This window comes from Drosophila sechellia, chromosome 3R (genome assembly GCF_004382195.2).
Source record: "Drosophila sechellia strain sech25 chromosome 3R, ASM438219v1, whole genome shotgun sequence".
Classification (NCBI taxonomy): domain Eukaryota; kingdom Metazoa; phylum Arthropoda; class Insecta; order Diptera; family Drosophilidae; genus Drosophila; species Drosophila sechellia.
This window is the reverse complement of record NC_045952.1, coordinates 3,777,833-3,805,489: the sequence shown is the minus strand read 5'-3', so window position 1 is coordinate 3,805,489 and position 27,657 is coordinate 3,777,833. Positions and strand designations below refer to the sequence as shown.

Below are 27,657 nucleotides of genomic sequence, written 5' to 3'. Positions count from 1 at the left end.
AGGGGTTTCCATGAGGGTGCAACTAGAACTAGTTGGGAATTATAATGTGACTATAGGGTCGTGTATTTTCCACATGCAAGTTATCTGCATTAGCAGACTTGCGCTGTAGGATCCTAAGAAGTGTGAAAGCGTGAAGCGTGAGCAATGTACTGTTTAAAATTTTCCTCAATTTTCATAAATTTTATTTCATTTTTGAAACACACTTTAAATATATAAAATGTTTTGTTTTTTCTTCGTTTTATTTTTAGTCTTGCCAATTTCTATCGGTAAAAGAAAAAAAAAAACTTTGGCCACTCCCCTCCTTAAACTACAAAACGCCCAAATCAGACACGCCCACATTTTTGAACAATTTTTAATTTTTTCGCATTTATTTCCCCAATATCTATCGATATCCCATAAAATGATAAAATTTCGGAGACTCTGGGACTTACTGCATTTGATTTCTCTTCTAATTGGGCGTTCATGTTTCCATTGAAGGTGCGTTAGGCCTTCTTATTATGATTCCTGATCTTTTTTTCCACCAAGGGACATTGTGGTGGGTTTTGCAGGTTTTGTTTGTGGGAAGCTTTTGTATGCGCCTTGAAGGACGATTTTGCTTATGTTCTGTGCTTCTTGGAAAAGTGGGTTGTCTGCCCATTATTCAGGATAATGAAGCCGTGGTATAAATTTCCCAAGAGTTTTTCCTCTTCTGTTAGTTGTTGGGGAGCCCCAGCAGCAATTCCATCTGTTAAAGTCCTGTACATTTCTATCCATTTGAAAAGATGTTTGGCACGCCCACGAGCCGCCAAAGGCTTTTACGCCCGTTTTATTGTTAGTCTCGGCAATTTCTATAAGGAACCAAACACATTTTTGTCACACCCTTTCTAACGCCCACAAACAGCCCAAAACTGCGACGACCCCCACTTTTGAAAATCATTTTGATTTATTTTTATTATATTATTTGTCTAGCTGAGTAATGGGTATCTGATAGTCAAGATACTCGACAATAGCGTTTTATATGGTTTAAAATGTTTAAAGCCTGAAGAAGGAAGCATTTCAGCATGGAATGAAAATTAATAGAGAATATTACATAGAATTCTTAGACAGTTTGATGGCCGAAATCGCCCGCGTTACAAGTGGGTGAAAACGATGACAAAAATCCATGAAATGGGCTTCGAATTTCTTTGGATTTTTTCTGAATTTTTTACTATGGTAGGCTGGCGACTTTTCAATTGACCTTTTTTGTTGTTTCATTAAATTAATTCATTTGTACTGCTCACACACAACCCCATTCCGAATTAAAAACACATTATAATGTATATTGTTGATTGTAATGCACATAAGGTTTGTTGTTTCGGGTGTATTAATTTTTGATATTTATTAAATGTAATGACTTAAGCTTATGATTATACATTTTATAATTTATGTTAGAAAATACAATTTCAATTACACATGCCTTTTATAATATTTTTATTTGATTTTGGAATCAAGTTTTTTTTTATACATTTCTTCCACAATAAAACTCAATTAAAAAATGAATACGACTGCTTTGGAAATCTAAAACACTTAAAGCCAGCTATAAACACAAATTGGTACACTTGCAGGAAAATATAAAATTTTCCCCAAAAAAACAAAGACGAGCACACAGACAAAGTCATTATATACACATTCACTATAAACCGGACATAATAGGACATAGAACACATCGAGAAAGTAATGTTGGAGATAAAGTAGACATACATAAAATGGAAATATTGGTTGTGTTGTATACGGTGTATAAAAATATAATACTAAAAGGCGTGTCTATGCGTCTGATTTTTTGAGTGCCTCCATTATGGAATTGCACAAATATGTGGGACCAACGCGTCTAGCCTGGAAACACGGAGTTCTGTTAGTTGCCCAACACAGCATGGCTGTGTACGTTCTTGAAGTCCTGGGTTTGGGTTGTGCTGCGCAGTACCTCCAGCCATCTATGAAAACAAAATTGAAAGTTATTAAAAGGTAAGCCAAGGGTTGCTCAGCTAGTGGGAACACTTTTTAGAACACATATTAAAATGAAAGGAATCAACGTCCCTAGCATGTGCAAACATACAATATGCGTACTATATCTTATTGTTCATAAGGGTGGAGAGAAACATATGTACATATCTGGCCGGACACAGGTCCAGATCGACTCGGCCAGTAATCCTAATCAAGAATGTACATATGTATGTACTTTAAAGGGTCGAAAACGCCTTTCTTTCTTTTGTTTAGTATAGTATAGTAGTTTTTAGGCAGTTTAGCAGATTTTAATATATGCACTTTCCTAGAATCTCAGCCTTACCTGTTGTAGGTGTGGGCACTTTCCGCGCGGAAGAAGTACACGTGGTTCTTAAAGGACAGCTTGAAGACGAACTCCTTCTGAACGGCGTCTTGGTGACCAGGAGGACCCACCGTGTAGCCCAATAGCGGCAGACTAGCCAGGGCGAACTCGTCCTGGTAGCTCTTGTAAAAGTACAGACAAAAGGACGTGAACACCACCCAGAGCTTCTGCCAGCCGGAGCTATTCTTGAACTTTCGCAGCAGATAACCGGACAACTGGTGCTCGGCGGCTATCAGGTGATCGCCCAGTCCTACGGTGGCGCCACGATGCCAACAGACGTGCAGAGCCGTGTTGCTTCGGGATGGCTGCGTCCTGTTTTGCTGCTGTTGCTGCAGCTGCAACTTCTGTTGCTGCGGAGTCAGCGGACCGCCGCCGTTCACACTGCTGTTCAGGCTGCTGTTGTTCCCGTTGCTCAGACCGAATAGGTCCAGACCCTCCTCCGAGGAGCCTGAAAATAAAGTGGAAATAAGATTACTGGGTGCTTTGTCGGCGAAGGATTTTGGGATTTGGGTGCATCATCTTGCTTACGCGGCTATGCAGCGTGCTTTTCTTGCCAGCACAAAAAAAAACAAAAAAAATGGAGAAAAAAGGGAAAAGTTTAACAAAAGGTAATGTTAAAGTTAAACGTTTTTTACTTGTCTAATAGTTTAGCCGCTCAACCAAAGCTTTTGGTTTATAAGTACTAATTGAATGTTAACTATTCGCGGTGGTTTGGTTCTTAAAGCTATGCAATACTTTTATGGGACATTGTTTAGAAAGCAACATTTACATAAATATACGTTAGTGCAAAATAAAGCTTCATTAGAAACAAAACAAAACGTATACTCACTGCAGTTCTTGAGCGTCGTTAGCTGCAGTTGCATGTTGGGCGGTCGGTTTTTGATATCCGCGGCCGCCTTGGAGAGCTCGGCCAGCCAAAGGGTCTTTTCAGCAGTGGTGCCCGCACTCACTGTGATGGCACACTGTCCGCCGAAGATGGAGAAGGTGTTGTGCTCGGCGTTCTCGGTTAGTAAGGAACGCACAGGAACGTGTCCTAAAATGCGGAAGCTCTGGTCCAGCGGGGACTTCGAACCGTAGAGCAGCAGGTCGGAGAACAAGAAGAACATCCTCTGCTGCAGACCGCGCTTTGAGTGCTTCAGGAGGCATCCCTGGCGGATGAGGCGGCGATGGGGCTGAACCAACTGCTCGAAGTTGATGTCGCGTTGCAGTTCACACAGCTCCACAAAGTTTGCCGAGTCGGGAAGCTGGGACCTAATCCCCTTGGTACTGCGAACGAGCAAGTGGTGCACCGCCATAGCATCGGCATAGTCGATGTGCTCTTCCCCATAGTAGTCGCAGAGCCGCTCTAAGATCAGTTGGTAGTGCAGCAGGCGGTTGAGGGGCTTCAGTAGAAGCTCACCGATGGGTAGATAGCAAACCTTTTGCTGCTCAAACTCCTTGTACACCTGACGGAAGCGTTCATCGCCTTCGTACATGTCGTTCATACAGTGCAGGATGTCCACGTGTGTCTGCACGTACTCATCGTAGATGGGCAGAGCCGCCATGTGCTTCATCATGACGTCTCCGATGCGGTGGGCTTCGTGGCCTCCACGTCCCTCCCACTGCACCATGCGGTGTTCGATGTCGCGCAGGAAGAGATTGTGGTGCTGAGCCAGGGAGTCGAGCAGCTCGAACAGAGGCTGCAGCTGCTCCACATCCCCGAGAATCAGAACCTGTCGGAAGGTTGTATTCAGCACATCCAGATCCTTCTTGTACGTACGTTCCGTCATCAACAGCTCCTTGGCCAAAAAGTAGCTGGGCTCGGTGGGCCATTTCCGCTTTTTCACTTCTGCCTCAATATCGTGTTGTGTGCTCAGGGTATGCCCATTTCCGTTTCCGTTCCCGTTCTGGTGCGAGGCGGTGGCAACGCCGGTGGCTAGCTCCTGTCTTTTAGCGTGCTGGATTTCTGCCTGGATTACGTCATATGTTCCAGCCTCAGATCGGGATAGTGACGAAGACTTATCCGATCCTAAGGTGAGGTCGTACCGCGTTGGTGGAGTGGTGATTTCACCACGCCTGTCCAGCGACATGTTTCCATTTATTCCATAGTACCCATCTATCAATAAAACAAAAACAGGAAATAAAAATAAAGTCAATCATAAAAAAGTCAATGATTTTAGTCATAGGCTAAAAACAGAAAGAGCAAAATGGACGCATTTTTTGTAAATATCAAGTGCAAAAACTAAGTATTTAAAAAAATAACATTAAAGTAGACTAACAGTAAAAACTTAAGCAAATGATTAACAAACTATTTCAGTTATTCAAAAACAAACTGATTAGAAAATCTTTAAATCAATATGTATTTATTTAGATAAACATAATCAAAGTCTTTGATCACTTTTATTGATTAATGAAGTTTTATTTATTACGTTTGTTTCTATATAATTTTAATTTAATGTTTGTTAAATCGATTGCTCGTGTACATTTCATTGGCTTTCGTTACTATACTTCAACATTTTTTCTGTTCGTTTTTGTGATCTTGTTTTATGTGAGAAAAAGATTTTAATTTAACTTAAACCTCAATTTGATTTCATTTTGTGTTGAGTTTTCTTCTAACTTCTTAAAAATGTAGCTAAGATTTTCTGTAAGTTTCTTTTCCTAGACAAATAAATTTAGCATCAAAGTTTTGATTCAAAAATATAAAAAAAGATAGCTTCGGCATGCCGAAGCCTATATACCCTTGCAGTACATCTATATTAACAAAGAAATGTATGTAAGTATACAGAGTAATAACCACTTTACGATCAAAAACAACGAAGGTAAATTTTTGTTCGCATTTTTTCAATTGATGAAATTGTTTCGATTTATATACTACCTGCAAAGATGAATATTCCATGCAGATAGGTTTAAACTGGGAGGTTTAGTTTTCGTAGAAAGGGACGGACGGACATGGCTATATCTACTCGGCATTTGGTATTGATCAAGTATATATACTTGACTTATATACTTATACATACTATATATGTTTAGTTTACTGCGTTGCAAGCCCCTGGATGAAATTAACATACCCTCTGCAAAGGCATACAGATAATAATAAATAATAGGAAGTTGGATAAAATTAAATTTTTTCCTAACTAAAGATTACTTGATTGCATGTTAGTGGATATAAGAATAATTCAACTGACGTAGATGGTATCTTTTTCGCAATAACCAATTTTAGAGCACATTTAATTGTACGTTCATTCTAAACACAAATAGATGTTTTGATTTAAATACTTTTGATCTGGGTTAAATTAGTAAAATTATTGTACGACCCTTACATTGTCTAGTACCAATCATGGTGCAATAATTTTAACAACTATAAATATGTTTTTCCGCCTTTTTTAAACATAAAGAGAAAACATATATAGTCTCCTATACCTATAGGTATATGAGTTTTCAAATGGTTATAAAACTTAACAGGGTGTCAACGCATTCTGCGTTCTGCTCCCAGTAAAATTACGTCTGTATAATACTTTCGGTATTTGGATTTCCACTTTCGGATTTCCGGTTTGGCACATTTATGTACTAGGCGGAACTAATTGCTAAAACAACGTTATTTCACTTATTACAGTTTTAGGTAATTGTCTAACCGGTAACTTGCGTCTAAAACCGTTTGCGGTCAAATTAAAATCGTATATAGCACAATAACTATATAAAATATATATGTGACTAAAAAACCGCATATAAGCGCGAAGTAAATGCTCTTATTATACCGTGTGTTCTGGCAGAAAAAATGTTGGATCTGGAGTGAAAAGACCTCTATTGAGAAACATTCAAATCCTTTACCAATATCTTCCTAGGATAAGTTATTCCAAGCAGTTTGATTTGTCACTTCTCGTGTGAGATTACTAAAATTAGATTATAGCTGTACGTAACTAGTTTAGAGGTTTGATTCCGGATATTCCGATTTAGGTATGCCTGGTTTTGACACTTGGATTGGAACTCAGTTGGGTAGGACAACCTGCGCTAAGATTATTGACGTAATACCGAACGCAGCTGCACAGAGTTTGTGGCAACTTGAATTAATCGTATAATTTAATATGCATTAATAACTTTAATCTTATGTATGTGTCTTGGTTTGTGTTGGATTAGCTAAATAACAATTCAAACATTTGTATTCTTGTATTCCATTATTCGATGATTAAACAGTGCATTAAAATTTCTTCAACTGGTTTAACGTTTTCGCTCAATATACCACACATCTATTTTAATGTTAAATTGATCTATAACATTATTATATTTAGATACCGCCCAAAGGCAACTCAATCTACACCGACCTATGGGCTTTTGCCATCATCTCGATTATTTCAAGTATTTTATTTGATTGGTAAAGTTTGATTAAAATGGTTTTTACTTGAATTTGATTTGTATTTCTAACGCTTCAAGGAGAGTTATAATTGTTTTAAGTCGTTAAGCAGCTTGGGTTTCTTGGGTTTTTATATTTTGTTTTGTTTGTTGTTAGTCGTAAATCAGTCTCAGTTACAAATAAGTTGGTTATAAGTACTTGGATCGTGTGTAAAAGTCAAAGAGTCGTTCTAAAATTTCCAAGGCAACGTAACAAATGAAAAGGCTGCATTCGTTAAGCACACGCAATGGGGATTCTTGGATATTTTGCTTCTCGGTCTCCGCTTCCTTCGAAGAACTTTATTCACTGGTCACTTAGCTCATCGGAATCATGAAATTTGGGTGGGGGATCCACACGTATGTCCAGTCCGCAGGCATATCGTTCGTATTCAATGGGTTCGGATTCGTAGTCAGACAAAAAATCGGGATACGGCACATGTCGAGCCTGGGCTCCAGTTCCTTGCTGCTGATCCTGTCCCACTCCTTTGGTCGTACCCCTCCTTATAGTACCCGATCCTGATGCTCCCGCGTCACCCCCGAATCCACTACAGCTATCCTCGCTAGAGTTAGCCAACTCATCGGACAATCCGCCACCTCTGGTCTCGTACTCGCTCTCCTCTGGGTTGCAGTAACTGCGTCCATGATAGGGTCGAACCTGAGGTGCCGCTGTCGAATGTCCGGATGTTCCCGCCGCAGTGGAATCCTCCCGCTTGAATTGCCGTTTCTTGGTCCGAGCTGGTTTCACCGGCTGTCCCGTGGCCGGTGGCATTGGATGATTAGCGGGGGCTGGAAGCTGCACCGGATTAGGACGCTCCATTACAAGGGTCTGTTGATACATAGGCTTGGTGATGTGACCCAGGCGGTCGTAACGGGGAAAACCCATCTCGTCAACATTGTCGCTCATATCCAGACTTTCAAATTTGCCACTATATTGAGGATAGTCCTCATAGTCTTCAGTTTGCTCCTGATCCCTCTCCAGTTCCTCGTCGAACTCAAGGTATTGGTCATCCCGCTGGCAAGACGAATACTCAGAGCTACCTGAATCAACTTCCGGTACGTAACCCTCGGAGCACTCTGAACTCTCCGCTTGCTCTAACAGAGCTGCAGCTGTTAAATTGGCCCTCATTCTTTTGGCGGGTAACTGACGTTTCTTTCGGTAGCCTCTGCTTCTCATCTTTGCCTCCTGACCTCGCACGTCTAGCGAGCTGTCCGTATCGTTGCCACTGGGGGGACTTTTCAAGGAAGCCGCTACGGCACCAGCGCTCAGCTGGGTGGCCGTTTTCCTAGGGGGCTTCTGTAGCAACTGATTCGGCGGTGATTCCGAGCTTAAGCTGCTGGAATAGTACGGAGAACAGCGGACCAACTTGTCCGCCCGCTGAGGCATTTGTGGAGAATTCGGTTCTGTACTCTCGCTGTTCAGAGTGTTGGTGGTGGTGGTTGTATTGGTCGCTGAAGACGTGGAGTGCGGATCCCTCTCTTCGTCGATTCTCATGGGCAGCTCCTGGGACGACTGCTGCGATTTGCTGAGCATGTGCTCATGGAAGGAGCTTGACTGACGCAACTGCTTGCTAGTGGTCTTGAACTCGCGGATCTGGGTCTTGGACAGGGTCCTGTCATCATAGCTGTGATGCTTCGCCAGCGGCTTGGGTGGGGGAGCCACTGCGTCGCCAGGTAAATCGCTGGGCGTCACAATGGGCGGCACAGTGGGTACTGGCGGTGGTGGAGGCTTCGCCGCCACAGAAGAAGCAGCAATCATTGCTTTTTTTTCCTCTGCCTCAGCAGCTTCGGCTGCTTGCTCCGCCAGTCCAGGTTGCTTCATCTTGTTGAGCAAAGCCTGCATGATTGGGCGAGTGACTGCAGGTTTTGGTTTCGTTGGTGGTTGAGGCGCCCTTGGCTTTTGGCGGACCTGCTGGGGTTGTTGGGTTTGAATCTGACTAGTGGTTGATGAAGCGAGGTGGCATGCTGGAGGTCCGCCATGGAGCGGCACAAATTCCTGGCTTTGATAGCGCTCGGTTAACTTCTCGCTGTGCGCATACAAGCGCTCGACAAACGGCGACTCTGACTCAGAGCATATTTCCTGGCTCTGATACAATTTAGACATCATCTCCAGCGACCGACGTTTCCGAGCAGCCGCACTTGTCTCCGGACCAGTTTGAGTGTCAGCGTGCTCCTGTGTAGCTCTCGCCTGATTGCCATTGCTACCACTCCTTCGATGAACTTGTGGGAGCGCGCAACGCTTTTCCTCACTGGGAGAGCTTAAACTAGTTTTGTTTCCCGACAGTGCCTGTTTGAGAGGAAGATACTCTCCAGGTGCCACCCCAACAAGTGTGCGGCTACTGGATGTTGACCACTCACTGATGGTGTGAGCCATTTCGGTGAGAGTCAATGTAGTGTCATCACTCCGAGTGGCTGAGGTGGGCTCACTTAGCTTATCGGTCTCGGAATTGGAGAGCATATCATAACGCAGGCCATCGGATGAACCATTATCCCCGCTAAACTTGTGCGAGAAGCTACTTCCACCACTCTGCTCATTTAGGCTTTCAGCTGATTTATTAATCGAACTTATACTTGATTTGGTCTGATTAGATTTCTCGCTCTTAGCACACGAGTGTGTGGACACGGCGGAAAGGCTGTCCGATCCGGATAGATTGGCATACTGGCGAACTGTGTTGGTTCCCGTGGACCATTCCGAGATGCTTAGTCCAATTGAGGTGTCTTCCGAGTGAGAGCTATGGGTGCACTTCTTCTGCTGCAATCCACCCATTCGGACCGTTCCATCAAGATCTGTACCAAGGGAACTCGTTTCCTCCTCGGAGTGGCTGGAATGACTGCATTTCTTGCAGCTTGCTCCTCCTCCACCGCTGCTCAAACGAGCCTCGTAGTTCTTCCGCACTGTGGTCTGATCCTCCAGATAGGTGGTACTGCCAGAGAGAATGTCGTCAATGGAAGTGTCCGAGTTGTTGGACCCTTTGGAAAGCTTTCTTAATTGGGCATCCGGAGAAAGCTGAACCTTAATAGTTCCTGGCATGAAGACGTCATCATTGGAAAAGAGCTCATCCTCTGAGAGAGGGCTTCGAGGAGCTGGTGATCTTGTCGGCTGAGCGACAATCACCTCGGGGCTGGAGTTTTTCCGCTGAGCTCTAGCTGTAGCTTGGGTAGAGGAGGTAGTACAGCTCACATTTAACGAGGACGATAGGCAAGAGGCTGCACTTAGCGTAGAGCTAAGACAGCTTACCGTATCTGGTTGTAATTGCTCATTGCCAAAGTCATTATCATCAAAGGCTGCCGACATAAGATAGGCGGTGTCTTCGTATGGTAGTACTTTTGCTACATCGGGAGGACCTACTGCCATTTCCTCGTCCAAAATCACCTTATCAGCACTTTGGGCTTCGCTTGCATAGTATGTTTCGATGTTTTCCACAATTATGGGAGCCCCGATGGCACTAGATGGCGGCGACGGCCAGTCAAGAGAATCCTGAGACTGCTGGAACGACAAGCTTGCCTTCCAGCAGAAAGACTTGGGCACTGGTTTGTCCAAGTCCGGCATGGCGTACAGCGAGTCAGCTGGCTTTACCGGCACATGATCGAAGGGAATCTCCGGCAGAGGCCAGTCCTCCGAGTCCTGACTGCCCGCATTGGAAAGGCACATAAGTGTGTGCCGCTCTACATCATCGCCCTGCAGTTCATCTACATGGGTTACAGAAAAACGTCCCGTGACCAGGGTTGGCGACTTGGGTTCATTAAGACTACCAAAACTGGAGAGACGATCCCCAGTAGCAGAATCGCATGGAATTTCCGGCATCTCCGCCGATGTCCGTCGGTCAGCATCCGAAATATAAGCAAGATTTGTATTGCTTCTCGAGTCCGAGCTTAGACTGGGCTGATGATCCGTTGACCCTACTGATTCATCCCGCATGCTAACGGAATGCGTCGAGGCTTTGCTAACATCATCCTCCATACTTGACTTTTCCGAAGCAGTGCTACGTTCCGAGATTCTGGAGAGAGTTCTCCCCAAGGTGAACCCAGTACTGTATCCAATGATATCAGTGGGGTTGACACCGATTCCACCTAAACTACTGGTCATGGCTGGATAGCCGAACGTAGCCGGAAAGTCGTTTAGCTCGTCTTGATAGCTAGCATCGCTCGCGTCCTTCTGATCATCTGGCGATGCCTCCTTTACGTCGCTGTCAGAGGAGTCGCGCAATGGATTTTGTGCATCATACCGTTCATAGCCACCGTCCGTTTCCACATGATGCCAAGGATCATCTGTACTAGAGCTGTTTGAGCTCTCGATAGGAAATGGGCGCCAGGTGCTTTGCTGCTCTTTCTGGGCCAGTTCCCCACGCCTTTGCGCGGCCCCCAGAGATCCAGAACTGCTTTCCGTTTCAAAGGAGCCACGCGACTCTACGCTTAGAGAACCTTTGGAGTCAAAGCTTGACTTTGACTCCTGGGAACTGCGATCGCTTCCCGATTTTCCGGCATCCGCACGAGTGACTGATAATTTCTTTCCCGCGTTAGCCCTCGCCGGCTTCTCAATCCGCGGCGGTTTTCGGGATCCACCAGAACTGGATTCACTGTCCTCAGTGCGCGCACCTCCTCGATCCAATATTTTGGCTATGCGCTCCTCAATGGGTTCCAGATACGACTCTGTGCTAGTACCCAAGTCGATCGGGCTCTGCTTTTCTAAGGTTGGCGTGCTCGGTTTCTTGCTTACCAAGGCTTTGGGCTCGTTGGTTGGCGTCTGTTCGTTGGATTGTGTAGGTGTGATCTCTTCCTTACCAACTTCCAGCTGGAGCATACGCTGCTTAAGTTCCTGGCACTTGCGCGCTTCTTCCTTTCCAAAATCCTGTGATATTCCAAGAGGGCGGGCAATGGAGCAGCTAACACTGGACTCCTCTTCAACTGAACTCTTCTCCTTGCCCACTGACAGACTCCAGTCTTGTTGTCTCTGTGGACTTGTGTCCTTTTCTCCGCTTGTCCAGGAGTCTGAGCTCTTAGAACGGTCGCTTTGCTTATCCAGGGTATTTTTTTTCTTGCCGGTGTCCGAAGAACCAGTGTACTTCTCAAAGGTCTCCAGTACAGACTTCTCAATTTGGGGACTTGCGTTGGGTGGCGTTAAAAGAATATTTAAATCCGATGTAGGAGTAGCGCAGTTGGAGTATTCAAGCGGATTGGCATCTTCTAAAGTTGCTTGCGTTTCAAGAACATTACGATCTGGTTCCAAGGTACGTGGTTCATTATCAGAAGTATCCGATCCTATGAACTCGTCACATTCAACTGTCATCCAGGAGCCCGTTTCATCGCTCCGACTGCGATCCAGACTAAGCCTATTTGTATCCTGCCTACCAACTTTTAAATGTCGTCTTTCGGAAGAATTTTCGTCCTCTTCGATGGATGGTTCTTCGCATTCTATGGTGGGCACTCGGTGTGGGTAAACCTCTGTTCCGCCTCCTGTCCCTGGAACTGGTGACTTGCTTGCGGGTGAGTGGCACTCATCAACGGAGACAAATGAGTCAAGGCTTTCAGCTGTAGATGGCTTACGACTGAAGGCTCCCTCACTGTCGCGCGCATCTTCCGAAGGTAGAGAACGTTTGAGGATCTCCAGGGACCTACGCTCTGATATCACCGCTTGCATGTCGATATCTTCCTGATGGGGCTGAAACAATAATATTTTTTTATAATACCCATTCTTAATGATATTTAATGATTAAACGGTGCCCTAACCATAACCATTAGTCAAAGCAACGCTAATCAAAAACCAAATACTATGATATTGTTGCTTACCTCTTGAACTTGATATTGGTGGGCAAACATTCGACGATCCCCAATGGCACTCCTAACCACTGGCGCCGGCTTCTCCTCATTCTTTTTCGCTGCCTCGGTCGCCTGTCTTTTGTCATCGAGACTACGAGCCTTGACATCGGGACCGAGGTAATGATGTTCAGCAGGTCTCTCCAAGCTACACGACTTTCCATCTATCTTTTTGTGTACAACACTGCCCTCGATCTTCTGCTTCAGCTCCTGGGCTTTGGCAATTTTCTTTGGCGATTTGATGAGCATGTCTTCCGGAGCGTCTGACTTCTCGGAGTCTTCAAAGGACTTATTGCGATCCTCAAAGCTGCGATTTGCTTTGTCCAACTTGTCGGGGCTGCGCCCTTCGTCAAAGCTGCGGCTAAATTTCACAAGCGAATTATCAAGTTTTCTGGGACTCTTGGCAATCAGAACGTGATCCTCCGCTTTAGATTTAAACTCTGTTTCAATGATTATCTTGTCCCCATCTGTCTTTACGAGAATTTTATCTCCGGGAGCGGGGAAAGCCGGCATCGTGTCCTTCACTGGACTCAGCATAGTGATGGTTTGTTTCATGGCTGATTCATATAGCTTCTGCTGGCGCTCCTTGCGCTTGGCGATATCTGCTTCAGTTTCTTCTTGGGATTTGCTCTTGTCCTTGCTCAGGCGACGCATCTCGATGGATCGAGGGCGCTCTTTCGGACTGGATTTCTTACTACCCCGTCCGTCTCGTGCTTTTATATCATCGGCACTGGTCCGCCGAGATTCCGGTCGGCTTCTCGACACTGGCTTACCCTTATATGGCTCCGATGTTTTCAGCTTACCTTTACCAGTACTTTCAATACTGCTGGCTCTGGAGACCCCAGGTGAGGTCTTTCGGGAGCTATTAGCTGAGCTGTAGGGTGACCAGTCAGTGAATCGGTATTTTGGTATATTTAGAATGAGATGATCGCCGCTCCTAAGCTTCATCTTTGACTTCTTCTTATCCTTGATTTTGACTCCCTGTAAGGCAATCTTTTCTATGTACCGCAGTTGGTTAAGCAGTTCGGCCTCCTCGTTGTCGATTGATACTGCACTTAGCAAGGAGTCTCTACTATTTGTTTGATAACTGCTTTGGGTAGGTATGGAACCTGCGCAAGAGTGAACGCTGTCAGCGGTATCTTCGTCCTGCGCGGTAGCTTGATTCTCTCGCTCCAACGACTTCTCCTCGAGAATCTCTGCCTCCTCCTCGAAGCCCACGGTGTCGTCTTTTGAAGAAAACGCGTTCATGGGAGGGAGACGATGAAGCGAAATAACTGGAGTGTCTAGACTCTTGGTTCGTCTCTCGGTTGTGGGAGATTGCTGCTGTGTGGCCTTCTGCCGCTGCAGAGAGACTGATCCCTCAGAGAGATTCAGACGTGCATGTGCGAACAGAATTGGAGCATGACCTTTGGAACGCATTACAATCGAAGAGTCGATTATCTCTTCGATTAACTTTACTTTGGACTTGGAACCGCTGGCTGTCTGCTTTTTTAGAGTATAATCAATGTCAGAGCCGGTAATTCGCTCTTCGTGGCAAGTTTCATATATATCGTCGTTACTACGGAAAAACTCCGCATGCTCCAATATAGGTGAAGGAATGTTTTCGTTCCTCTGATAGTCATTCGTGCACTCGTCAATACGTCCTCGCATAGGCATATGGGGTTCGTCCTCTGACGAAGGTATTGAAATAGAGCGCTCTGAGATTCGTCGTAATTCAGTAGCATTGGCATACTGAGGGTCCAGTTTTTGGGTTTGGTACCGACTCTCCAGATCAGCAAGGCGCCTACACTGAGGAGGAGATCCCTCAATCTCTGTGGAGCTCATTGTTTGTCCACGACCCCACGCCGCCGATATAAGCCTGCTTTGCTCGATGCGTAGAATGGACTCGATCTCCTTGCGGGACTGCGGCGGCGAGAACTCCAAGCGGTCGGGAATGGCCTCCGCTGAACCAAATACATCATCTGAGTCCAAGCTTTCGTCATCGGAGGAGAACGAGGTGATACGAGTCTTGCCTTTCTTTGATTTCCCAGCCGACTTGGTCTTCGGAATAACCCTTGGCTTATTAGCTTTTCGAGCGTTGGCCTGGAGTTCCTTGCGAAGACTTTGAATGAGCTCCATCTGTTTTTGTTCCAGCTTCTGCTGCTGCATGCTCTCGGTTCGCGAACTGGTTGCCGAATCGCTTTCAATCTGGCTGAGCTTTTTATTCAGTTTCTCCAGCGTTGAGGCATCCATCTGCTTTGTGATGTCCCGTTTCGGCGAGGACAAATGAATTGTTGGTATGGTCTTGTCGATCTCCAAAGTGATGGGGTCCACCTTCGAAAGGTCAATGTTTTGGGTGAAAAGAAATTCTTTGGTGTCTGGCGGCAAGAGACTGTCAAGAATATCGGGCAGAAAATCTGTAGAGCCAGGTCCCGGACCACCAGAACTAGTCTTTGGCGATTTAGGGGATTTCGGAGATTTAGGTGACTTGGGGGATTTTGGCGATTTTGGAGACTTTGGCTTAGTGTGTTTCTTTTCGCTTGGCGAAGGAGCTGTTCCGTTCATGATGTGGCGCTTGTGGAGCACATAGGGAATATCCTCCTTTAACACTTTTGTGAAACGCCTTTCGTAATCTCTGAAAAAGCTCTTCGGAAGCTCAAAGCCTGTCTTTGGCAGTTCCTGAGCGATTTGCGATGCACCACTTCCATCGTAGCACTTGGGAATTTCAAAATTGCCGTGTGCTTTGCAAAGAGGAGGAGCACTCGGTATCTGTTTGTAGATGTAATCCTCATCGCTGGAGTTCGAGTCCGCTGGAGTTAGGTCAATAGACTTCTGATGCATAAGCACATGCCGGCGAGAGTTACTTCCTAAACGAGCACGGTTGGCCAGCGAGTTTGGATCGCTTTTGGTGCGCTCCACCGGAGCATGAGAAGAGTAATTAAGTGGCACCATAATGGGGTTATATTCCTCAAAGTGCGTTTTGGCAATTAGCTCCTCCTTACGTGTAATCTTTTGGTGGGCCATTAGGCGCGCCTGCTGCTTCTCAAACTCCGACACAAGTTCGGGGGTGAGTGGATACTCCGGACTCTGCTTGCTCTTTTCGTCCTTGGGCTGCTGACCCTCCCACTGTTTGGTGTACTTTTGGATGCACTCAATGCGATCCTGGTCGAAGCTGAAGATATTCTCACTATCAGATCGCCGACGGAAAGCAGATATCTTACATGACTGTGAGTTTCCCCTTTTAATAGGAGCCATCTGATCTAGAGAGTCTCCTGTCTGTATATCTTTTTCTCGACATCGTTTTCCCGAGGCCGGAGTCGATACGGATTCCGGTGACTTGCTGCCAAAGGACTTTGCGTTGCGTTCGATCTCCACATTTTGCAGACTTATAGAGTGCACCTTAGAGGTCTTGTGTGTTTTATTGCTGGGAAATGTAGAGTAAGTGTCACGACTGTCATAGAAAGAACTGTTTGCAGTGGAGCTATGCGTGTCAGATAGCAAGCAATCGTGACTTTTAACTTTTGGCCTTGAGTATAACCCCTCGGGTGTTTGTTCTAAGCCGGTTTCGACGGCATCGTAGTAATCACTTTTTGATTCCTGGCTGGACTGAGCAAATTTCTCGTAGAGCTCTTTCTTGGTAAACTGCTTTACTTTCTTGCCGGTGGTGGTTGGCATCTCGTAGTTCCGACCAAAGCAGTCTCCCACCAAGGATTCCTTGGAGTCCTGACTAGAAGCTACCGACGTCTTGCTCTTAGTTGTCTCCCGCGACTTTTTGCTGTCCGTATGGTAGAGACTATCTCTCGATTTTTTGCTGGAATCTGAACTGCGTGAGATCTTCGTTTCGAACATTTCACTCTGGCTCTCCAGGCTTGATGTGCGGACCAGAGCCTCCTGAATCTTCTTGTAAAAGTTCCCATCTGACTTGACAGAAAGTTTCTCGCGGGGCAGATAGCGTGGATCCTCAGCATCCCAAATTTCATTCATAATATCCGCTGCTGACTTTGATTTGACGTCCATTTCCGAGCGGTACTTGTGCTGCTGATGGCCCTCGGATACCGACTCATCGTCGCTCGGAATGTAGTTGCCCGAATCAAGCGAACAGGAGCGCATGTGGTCCTCGGAGCGGCCACGTCCTCCAAAGAAGTCAATATCGTACTTCTCCAGAAGTTCGTAACTGTCCTGCGAGATGTCGTCTTGCGAACCTGAATAGTCCATATGGTGACCATGCTGGCGCTTGTGCTCCTGGGTATTGTAAGTACTGCCCGGATAGCTGGAGGAGTACACCTTGCTCTGCGGCAATGGTGAGAAGTCTTGGTGCGCATCGATCGAGTGGTTCTTGGTCACGTACAATGAGTGACGGGAATCGTCGTATCTCGTCACTGGCGAGTCAATACGATTGGAGGAAAGAAACTCTTTGTCAAATGCAGTCATTGGCTTAGAAAGCTCTCGATCGTAGTAGGTGCTACTGTAGCGCTCGAAGAGATCTTTGCAAGAGCTACTCTTCAGCCACGAATCGCGCTCCACCTGGTCGTAAATATTCTCGCCCTCATCTTCCTCTTCTTCCTCTTCATCTTCCATGTAGTGGGCAGAAGCATCTTCGGGCTTGACAAATTGAGTCGTTGAATAGAGATTGCCAGGGGGTAACTGGAAATCAAGTTTCTCTGACGAAGAAGACAGACGACCGGGGGGAAGAATCCCTACTGAATGATGCGTGATGTAGTGGCTGTCGTACGAATCTACTGAATCAACTCCAGACAGCTCCGAGTTCCGGGGAAGTGAGTGAGTGTGCCGGGAACTCTGCGAGTCCAGAGAAGGCGTCAGGTAATTTTCAGATTGGGCAAGCTTGGTTCGCTCGCTCTGACCATACCGCTTAGTGCCGAATCCAGTCCCAAAGTAGGAGGAGGATGAGGACTCTGAGGGGTGATTCAGATCGTTATGATACTGGTAACTTCCGCTGTTGTAACTTCTTTCTTGAAGGGCAGCCGCATAGGCAGAGGTGCTTGGTTGTTGCAGGAGAACAGGAACTTGACTTAGTCCCATTTGCTTGGCCCTCGTGTACTGGAGTATAGACTGATCGATGAACTCATCGCTGAAATGCTTCTCTCGAATCTTTGACTTGGCTTTGCGATTTACAGTGGCATATATGTCGTTGCGTTCGTTAAGATTGAGGTGCTCGCTATTCGAGATCTTGTGCTCCTGGTGTGCAGAACTGTGAAAGTCCGGATACTTGTAGTGGCCCATGTCGTTGATATCGGTGTAGATTATGTTGTCCGTTTCAGTTTCGGTCGAGTTGGCATTGGCGTTGTTGAGCATGCACTGCTTAGACATCGAATAATTGGTACTGCTATAATGGACTGGCGTGGCAGTGAGCGACTGGGACTCCTGTGACCGAAGCTGCGGACGATGGGCACTGGCCAAGCCCGAGCCCAAAGCCGAGGCCGATGCTGCCGCCGCTGAGGCTGCCCCCATAGTCTCCCGATTGATGGTAGATGCGGTCAAGTCCGAATCCGCTTCCTCCTCGACTAATTCCTCCTCCTCCTCCTCCCCCACAGGCTCCCCCTCCTCCTCCTCCGTGTCCGCAGTTCCCGGATCCTCCGCCTCCTCCTCCAACTCCATAGAGCTGTTGAGATCCACCGAACGAACCACTGTGCTCGTGCTGTGCATAGTGTTGTGGTTGGTGCTGCTGCTGTGCGTGTTGATGCTGATGAGCTGCGGCGACGCAGGGACAAACGCTTGGGATCCCACTGAGACTCGACGAGGGGTGCTGCTGCTGTACAAGTGGGACAAGTGGCTCAGACCTTAACGCGCCGGATGAAACAACAATTCCGATAATTAGGAAATCAACGCGAATCAGGCACATGGGTTATGGAAACAAAACTATACCGAAATAAAATCGAGCTCAACTGATCAAACTGCAAAACAAATTCTAAAGACTGAAAAAGAAATCATTAGGTTACAATACCCCACTTAAAGTGGGTAAAAACAATAGACTATTACTAAATGGTAAGATTAACTTAAATAGTTAGAAGGGTGTAATCATATGCACCGCACATTTGATTCTAAATTAAGTAATCATTTAAAATATAATTCGCTTAAATTAATACAATGTATAAATATAAATTTATATATTATATAAAATTTAAATTAACAGGAAGACTACTTTCAATTACACATTTATATAAACGATAACTTGAGCTTAAATAATATGTTAAAAACTAACGCAATTTTCATAGGCTCCAAAAACTGGACGCGCACTCCGCACTCACCTGTATTGTGATCGCCTGGATGCACACGAGCCGGATCGGGACCGCGCTGTTGGTGGTGGCTGCTGTGACTGGGCGAAGTCCACGACTGCGGTCCCTGGGGCGAAAGTGAGCGGTTCGAATTCAGTTGGTCCATAGCCACTGCCGAGTGGTGTTGCCGTTCCGCCCCCGCCGCCGAGCATTCCGCTTCCTCCTGGGAGGTTGGCGAGTCCGCTGCATAGTTCTTCGTCTGATAGATCTCCACCTGGGCTGCTGTGACCTGTAGCGGCAGTTTGGGCGGTTACTGGCTGAGATACAGAATGTGCCGGGGAACGCAAAAGGACTTACTTGAGAACGCATTTGGTCGATAGGATTGTCGCGTCGGCGATCCAAGGTATCCGCTGCCTTCTTCGTCAGAGAAGGGGTCATCGAGTCGCTGCATTGATTGCGATAGTCCCATGCCGCTGCAGCGTGCAATAGAGAGGCAATGATGAATTAAAACCAAAATCGTTACAAATCATAGAGCATTCACTATCAAAACGCAATAACTCGACTCGACTCGACTATACATTATGCATTATACATTATTCATTCATCATCAGCTAGCAACTTAAGCCCGAACTCAAAAGTGAAATCAAGGCGAACAAAATGATATCGAATCGAATAGATATATTCATCAGAACGAGTAACGAAATAAATACAAACCAGTGTCAATTGGGAGAAGGGGATTGGCTGAAATGCTGGAATTCACATACGTATGCGATTGACTTCGGCTACTAGCATTCAGTGGCCCTTGCCGGAATGACTGAGACCTGCAGCAAAAGAAAAGACAAGAGGATACCACGTTTTATATTTTCACATGCTCAGGTATTGTTTGTTCGGTTTCGTATTTAGTTATTCTTTTTTTAAGGTTTGGCGATTTCTCCAAGGATTTAGTTTAGCGTTTTTAGCATTTCTCAAGGGAATATTTTATTTGGAAAATTTTGTTTTGTTGTTTAGCACAAGTTGATTAGAAGTTTTTAGTTTCGTTTTAGAATTAGGGTTTGCTTATAAAGAACGAAAATGGTAACTGAGGGATTAAGAAAGCTAGTTAGTATGCAACTATAGAGTAGAGAATACATATTCAATATTCTGGGGTACTACTGGGGCTCGGATCTATCGATTCTACGAACAAAAGGTATCTCAGGTAACTAAAATGAACAGCGAACATAGTTTTAAAAACTTATTTTCTGAATATGTACAAATTAGGGCACTACGTGTCAAATGCGAAAGTGTTTATTTCATTCATTGGTCTGGGCTTTGGGGATATTTGTAGTAGAAGCAATCGACTAACTTACTACACACTTAGGGGGAGCAGTGGGAAAGGGGTATTAACGTGTTAGCTGGCTTACCATCAACGTTATGCTTGTGGTACAGTATAAACAACACACAAAAACGTACGACAATAGGAGCTTTTCGGGTGTTCGCACTAATGATTACTTAAAATTATAATTTTTAGTAGGAAGCCATACTGGTTATGAGGTTTCCCCACAATCGGAGATTTGCGGTGGATTACTTGTTAATGAGGCTTAGAACGGGGAGGAAGCTGGGATTGGATGGATGAAAAAGAAATCAGAATGCTTGGAGTATCATATAATGAGTTGCCAATTCGGTTGCAAGTTTGGTTCACTAAATCAAACTGTATCTACATCTACGTTTGTTGTAAAACTAAACTGAATTACGGTCAACACACACACTGACTTATGGTTAAGCACCCCCACATTGGAGTGTGAAGTAAACCAAGAATGAACATTTAAATGTTTATACGGAAAATAAATGTCAAATCAATAGCGATAGTAATTGAAATGCTGTTCGTTCTCTGTTGTACATTTGACTAGATTTGGGGTTCTGTTTGGGGTTTCTTTAATTTTCAATTGAACTATTTTAAGTTTAGGTGCTATTTTTATTTGTTGCAGTTACTGTTTTTGTACCAATTGGTTTTTAAATCCTCTTCTCTTTTCTAAGGCGCAATTGTGACCTTGTTAGTTATTTTTTCATGTTGTGTTCTTAGGAATTTTCGTATAAGTTGGATGGGAAGAAATTTGCTTGAAAATAATAAACAAAAACCACATATAGCGAGTGTAATAAAAAGTGTAAGAAAAAACGAACAAACGAGTCGAGTTAAATGAGAACGAAGTCAAGATGATTAGGCTATGTAGGCTGATGAATATATTATTTGTATTTGTATTTGTAATATAATGGTATATGAATAAAGAGATTATTTATATTTAATGCTCGTACAAAACTGGTTAAGAATTTTTAGGCCAAATTGGTTTTGCTTTGGAAAATATAAGCTGCATGGCCAAAGCTTGATATATGTATTTATTTCTCAACAATAAATGTAAAGAAAATAAATATATTAGGAACTCAAGCAATTTGTCAGCATTATTTTAAGTTGGTGTGGTAAGTGGTGTACCACTAACAGAAATTATGATGTTCAAATCTGGGATTAAAAAGTAATGCTCAGCATGAATTTGTTGTATACCTTTGGAAATTTTGGCGCTTCACATAATTTTCGCGAACAAACTCGATGATCTGCTTCTGGGTTTTTCCGCTATAGCTGTAATGTGAATAAGATAGTTACATTTGATACCCTTATTTCAATGATATGAAGGCCATACCGGAATGAACTACCACGCGAGAGAACGCGAGTTTTGCGCCTGGGCGTATTTTGTACGGCAGTGCATCGGAAGAATCCGTGATTCTCGACGCATTTTTTCCAGAAGTTTTTGCACTCGTTGCGACCCTCGAAGAAGAACTCCACGGTGTCCTTGTAATATCCCTAAAGCAGAATAACAATTGTTATTTTGAACGAGAAACGCAGTAAGGCAACTGCTTACATATCCCTCGGGATGCAGTTTGACCAGGAATCGCTTGCGCTTGAAGGAAATCTTGCGTATCTTAGCCCACGAGAAGGTGTTGATCCGTGTGATGTTCTGGAAGACTGTGATGCCCATGTGGGCCACAGCTAGATTCAGCGGCACCCCTTCCACATCCTTCGCCGGATGCATTTTCATGCCATACAGCTCACACCTCCGAGCCGTCTCCAAGAGGTTGAGGTCCGCCTCCGCCGGGGATTGACCACTGCTTAGGAAACCGGACAATTAGAGAACTTTAAACTGTTTGACATGATAATAATTAACATACACATGCTTTTTGTGGTTCTCCATAATCTTTCGCTGCATGGTGGCGTCCTGGTGCGGCACAAAGCGGTACGAGGACAGATAAGTATGGTCGGGATAGTCCTCGGGAACGAAGTCGCCGCATGACGCCTGTACAATGTAGCTGGCCATTAAGGCCGCCGTGTTATCGTTGCACTGCAGGCTGCCTGTGGCCAGGTCCCGTTTGATTTGCAAGCAGAACAAATACCTGAAGAATTGAAAAACACCATTAGATATTTACTTTTGAAAATGAAATAGTCTCTTGATTTGCCTTGAGACCACCACCATTTTGGATTGGTTCTCACCTGGTGTACTCCTCTTCCAATTGCGCTGGATCGGGTGTATAGAACTTGATGCAGAAGCGCAGCACTGGATCGATAAGTGAGAGGCCCACCTGGCGGTTCATTGGCTTCTCCAGATCCAGCCAGTATTTGGTATGTGTGGACACTTCCTGGTACTCCAAGCCAAAGTAGTCGGCCTCCAGTAAGTTCAGCTGACGGCATACTTGTTCAAATAGCACGCGGCCCAGTGCTTTAGCCTATAAAAATGAGGTAGAGAAGTGGCATTGCGTTAAATCAAGCTAAGATTTTACCAAAGAACCCCAGGCAATTTGGACAACTGTAGGATTCCTTCGGTCGTGGACAAGATGTCCGAATTCGTTCAGCTCGCGAATATCTAATTTAGCATGCAGTTTGCGGCTCATCGCAGATGAGGCCACACGCCAAATACTCTGTGGGCGTTGCGCCTGATTGCATTTGAATAAATTTCAATTGGGTCGACGGCAGCAATTAAGTTGAATAAAGCATCAGTGACGACGGCGATGTGAGCAGACATCGTTGTGGTTACTTGGAGCGAAAATAGGCCTAGCACTTTATACGCATACGAGTATACGAGTGCTTCCAACTAAAATCGTATTTGGCAATCAAGAAGCAATCAATTTATTATATGAATGCGAAATCCACCTCTCTAATGAAATCATTAGCATTTAAAGGCACTCCCAATTCGGACTTAAATGTTTTAATGCCATAAGAGCATTCAACAATTAACAAATTAGGTTCACAAATATTAACGGGCTACATTCGAAACACCAATATTCTCGGCATAGCACCTCACAGGAACCCCATTTCAATTTGCAGCTGCGACATGAGGAATACATTAATTCGGGATCGAGAAACAATCCTTGACAGATGTTGCGGCATTCGGCAAAGTAGGGGATTCGCCTAGCCCCTAGAAACGCAATCAGGCAGAGTGCTGTGTCCATTCGATTTCGTTGCCAGCCCCATAAAAGCGGGCAACAATCTGTCAGAGCGTGAAATGTTTAGAAAGGAGTGCCCATATGGTATTAAGCCTGCCTCTGCCCATTTTGTGTGTTATTTAAATATTTGATGCCCCAAAATGTACATATGAAAGTCCTGGTATAAGGCGCATACAACTCGTTGGCTGACATCCAAATTGGTTTTGCGGCTTTTTAGCGCATAGGTCAAAGGAAGTTGGTAGTGGCTGGTCAGATTCCTAATTCACTAATCATTCGCATAAAAGTATTTTATTTAAACTGCTGGTCTAGCGGGATTATTATCATTCACAAATGATTAAAAGTGCATGCCGCTGTGGTGAAATTAGAGATGTCGTAAGTGGTTTTCAGGAACTCGTCTAACTGTCAACTGAAATTTTATTGGCACAGTTTAAGAACCACTCCCATCCCACGTCCCCGTTCGGGGATGTTTAAATTAATTTGGCACACAAGAGTGGGGTGAATGTGTGCCAAAGTTCCTACAAAAGTCGCCCCATACTCCTGCTCCTTCGCCACCGCACCCATTGTTTTCTGGTTTCCAGCCAGAAGCCACAATGGGGCTAGAGCCACGCCCAAGCTCTGACATTTTCCTGGCCCAGGCATACGGGCTCAAGCGCATATATCTGCTGCTGGCCATTCATTGGAAGCGACTTGGTGCCCCAGAGCCATTTATCTTTTTAGGCCGTTTTCAGGATCTTCTCTAACTACGCAACAAACCAATTAACTCTGGCGACTTCTGCAGGCACTGCGAACGAAAATGGCAAAACGACAGGAAGCTTTTCATTGCAACCAACCTTTCCAACGACTTCCACCCATGCAGATGCGATAAGTTGGCCCTCTATTCTCGATTGTTCAATTTGTAGCCATCGAAAGACAGAAGCGGGACAAGGAGCATCTATCACTGCAGTCAGGTGCAGCATATACACTGAAAAAAACCGCCCATTGCACCCATATTTATTCTGTGGCCAGACTAGAGGAGCTCGTCTTCGTTTTGTTAAGATACTAATTTTTACTACTGTATTTTTGTGTCTTATTATATGTTTATTTATTATATATGTATTTTATCAGTGCATGCGAGTCTATTCTATGGCAATCGAAGAAGAGAGGCGGGGTAGAGCGTCACCTCTCATCTCGTTCCACTTGTATTGTCCTTGCCTATCGAATGTCCTCCGCTAACCTCATTGAGCTGGGCTCGTCAACTAGCTAATGGATTCGCCCAGAAAAGTTTCCAATTCCGGTAAGGAGAATTTAATATCTAAAGTTTTAAAGACACATATTCGAGAAGAAGCATCATAGGAGGCAAATACACCTAAATAAGAATATAACACATTCGTGAGCTACACTCGCGAAAAATGGATAATGGATTTGAGGGTCTTATTTCCTTTTTGGAAAATATATTTTCCACTTGCTTAACCTTCGGAAGCAATAGTTTGCGTCATAGCTTTACTCATTTTCAAATGAGCTTATATTATTCTGCGCTATAAGAAAAAATACTCATTGAGATAAGCTTTTTAAAATTGCTTGTAGTCTAAAAATTGGCAGCAGGAAACGATTTCGGTAGGAAAAAAAACAAAAAGTCGGAAAAGTAAAACTATAAGTAAAATAAACCGATCATAAGCTGCTATCACTTTCACACAAAGTTTCGCAGTTTTACGGAGATCTCGTTCCTTTGGAGGTAATTGTGACATTTTGACTTTAAAATGCATTCGGTAGGTCAAGAGGTAGCCACAAGTTTGACCACATTCTCATCGCCTTTGGGCTATTTTCCTACCTCATTCGTATTCAAAACCATACTACCATTTACAAGCCACAAAATCCATTAGAAGCCTTCATTAATAATGCAACCGACCGACCATGCAACAATATGCATTTCTAGTTAGGGGACGACACACAAGCAAAAACTGGCAAAAAGCAGTCCTGCAGTTGGTAAAACACATCTAGAAGGTTGGGTTTCACAAAAAATGCAACCATGTCAATACATCTAGTATGTTAAGTGTACTGAGTGCTTTACAAGGAATTGTGAGCACTGCATAAATTGCAACATGATTGAATTTTCAATGCGTCAAGATAAAGGATTGCAGCTGATGTGGATATTTAATTTACCACGGAACAAAGTCACAAGGATTTGTGAACTGAATTTGGTAGTATTTTAGTTCGCCTTCTCATAATTTATGCTAAATATAAAATAAAACATATGAAAACTATAAAGTGAGGAATGTTACGTTTACTCGTAAAATAAGAGGGATTACTAGATTAGTTTTTCATGTTTTCATCTTTCTTTTTTAAACCTTTGCTTGCTAATTTTCATCGATATTTAAGCAGATAGGTAGTCGAGGGACTCGCCTATACCGAATTGACATAAAAAGAAAAACGAAAGATCTTTAATCCTTGACCTTAAACGGCGAGAACAGCTGTCGACTGTCTGCAATGTCCTCTTTCGTATAAAATGTTCAGTTTGCCACAGGCAAATAGAAAAATGTTAGCAGAAGAATGCAGATAGCGGGTGCCTGAAACTCGCGTAGAAATAGTTTTGTGCGGGGCCCTTTACGACGTTTAGAGAGCTGGGGCATCGCCTCAAGTGCCACTGTTTCGAGAAAAGTTTAGGCCAGAAGCCCAACGAGGACGACGAGGTGGCCAAACCCCAGTCCAAAACCACAGCACCAACGAAAACCACCCAAGCAATGGCAACCATTTGGATGTTGCCCTGGAACATTTACACTTCTCGCTGGCTCTCCGGCTCGCCTGTTGAAGCCTTTGGAATTCGGAATGTGTCTACAGTTTCAGAAGAAACTGGGGGCTACACTGGGACAGTAATTCATCAATTTTAAAACACTGTGAACTCAATAAATTCGTCCTATTTTATTGTTTTCACAGCAACTCTTCTACATTTAGTTTAGCTTAGCCATTTGCTAGAGACAAAGACTAAATTAGGTTTTTATTTCGATAATTTTCCGAGTGTACACAGTTGGGCGTGGCCACTTGAACTGCGAAACAAAAAGTTCTAAGCCTTTCACTAGGCTAATGGAGCCAGGAAGTGGTGCAAGAAACACCGGCAGAATGAGCAAACAGCGCCAACTACGGCCGAACCCATTAACCAGCCTAAAGTGCCTGACAACAGGCCAAAGACGAATGCGAGTAAGAGCCTGGCCAAGGAGATGGGCGAAAATAGGCATGCCGAGTGTATTTCTGGGCAGATTCAGTTGCATAAATGCGATTTGTGGTCGGCACTCAGACAAGTGCAGCACCAGCTGCCATTAGTTCCCAGACCCCGAATGAATCAATGCCCTAAAATTCGAAATTTAATTCAAGAGCCTCGACTTTAAGGTACCCGGTATGCAATTCCATAGGACATTGCTTAAATTGACAACCTTACGTCTTCGAAAATGTTCATTCCTAGTTTGTGGCAAGAAAAGTTGCATATAGATTTACTATATTTAATACACTGTATTGATAGAGCAACTATCCTGTTCGTACAGATTCAGAATTTTTAAAACAACAATCTGCAAAACATCTATGCCGAACGGCTGAAATGGCCACATTAGGTGGAGGAATCGAGGAACGGATGTTCTGCATCTGCAGTAGCCCCACCCAATTTTCCTGTTGATTTCAGCTTGTTTGCCACTGGAAAACAGCGAAAGGAATTCCCCATTTTCTGGCCCTGTGCCAAACGAACGAACTGGGTGCCACGCCCACCAAATCCTAAGGGCCTTTGTCGCAAAAATACCAGCCTCTCCTTATCTCCTACGTTTTCGAGTTCACATTTAATTAAAAGTAGCTTCTCATATATTTCACCCATTTCCACGTCCACCCGTTTGCTTCGAGGCAGTGCTCCACATTCAGGAAAAGTTCTGCACGAATGGAATGCATTTATAAAATTTTCATTGGGCGGATTACTTCCGTTCCGACAGGTGCATCCTGAGAGATTTTTTTATAAAGTGAAGCCCTTTGCTCGATTTTAATAGAACTTCTCTTTTGTTGGTTAACTACGAGTTATTTGGTCACTAAGTGAAGACAGAGAACCCAGAACTTACCTGTACTTGGAACATGGTGATCGAGTCGTCCAGCATCTGGATGCGAACAGTCAGCTTTTTGCCGCCGCGATGTCGTGGAGTGGAGGGCGTGCCATCCACCCCGGAAGGAGTGCTGAGAGAGTGCGTCATGCGGCCTCCGGGCAGACCGCCGCCCACCGGATGACCCCCGCCTCCAGCTCCGCCCGTGGCTAGATCGTAGTGTCGACCACCTCCTCCGCCGCCACCGGCGGATCGAGAGGCTGTGCCCATGTCGGCCAGGGACATTTTGTAGACGAGAATCTTGCTTACCGCTGGCGTGGGACCTGCTGAGGATGTGGCATAGAACGAGCAGGATTAGTTGCAGTTCCCGTCTTGTGGCTCCTTTGTCTTTGTGGAGGCTGGGGCTAAATGCTTTAAC

General features: G+C 44.7%; 1 protein-coding gene across 3 annotated transcripts; it reads right to left on the bottom strand.

Annotated features, from left to right (window-relative positions):
* Window positions 1-1,296: 1,296 nt before the first annotated feature.
* Window positions 1,297-27,545, bottom strand: LOC6613884 (FERM, ARHGEF and pleckstrin domain-containing protein 2). Of its 3 annotated transcripts, XM_032723367.1 has the most exons (13): window positions 27,261-27,545; window positions 22,244-22,476; window positions 21,925-22,146; window positions 21,618-21,861; window positions 21,399-21,559; window positions 21,263-21,337; window positions 19,444-19,550; window positions 19,087-19,202; window positions 18,763-19,018; window positions 5,338-5,391; window positions 3,171-4,436; window positions 2,303-2,789; window positions 1,297-1,949 (listed from the first exon to the last, which is right to left on the bottom strand). In XM_032723367.1, the coding sequence occupies exons 1-13, from the start codon at window positions 27,522-27,524 to the stop codon at window positions 1,871-1,873; spliced, it is 3,564 nt and encodes a 1,187-aa protein (XP_032579258.1). In that variant the 5' UTR covers window positions 27,525-27,545; the 3' UTR covers window positions 1,297-1,870. The 3 variants fall into 3 exon arrangements, with proteins under 3 accessions (XP_032579258.1, XP_032579259.1, XP_032579257.1); XM_032723368.1 differs by lacking the exon at window positions 5,338-5,391; XM_032723366.1 differs by lacking the exons at window positions 1,297-1,949; window positions 2,303-2,789; window positions 3,171-4,436 and adding an exon at window positions 12,491-18,294 and having other exon boundaries at window positions 5,286-12,362.
* Window positions 27,546-27,657: the final 112 nt, after the last annotated feature.

Bases quoted from the DNA above. Each gene is read 5' to 3' on its own strand.
- LOC6613884 (XM_032723366.1), bottom strand. From the start codon at position 27,524: ATGTCCCTGGCCGACATGGGCACAGCCTCTCGATCCGCCGGTGGCGGC. The intron at 21,338-21,398 runs GTATGGCCTTCA...TTCACATTACAG, and splicing joins TCGCGTGGTAGTTCATTCCG to CTATAGCGGAAAAACCCAGA. The intron at 12,363-12,490 runs GTAAGCAACAAT...TTATTGTTTCAG, and splicing joins ACCAATATCAAGTTCAAGAG to CCCCATCAGGAAGATATCGA.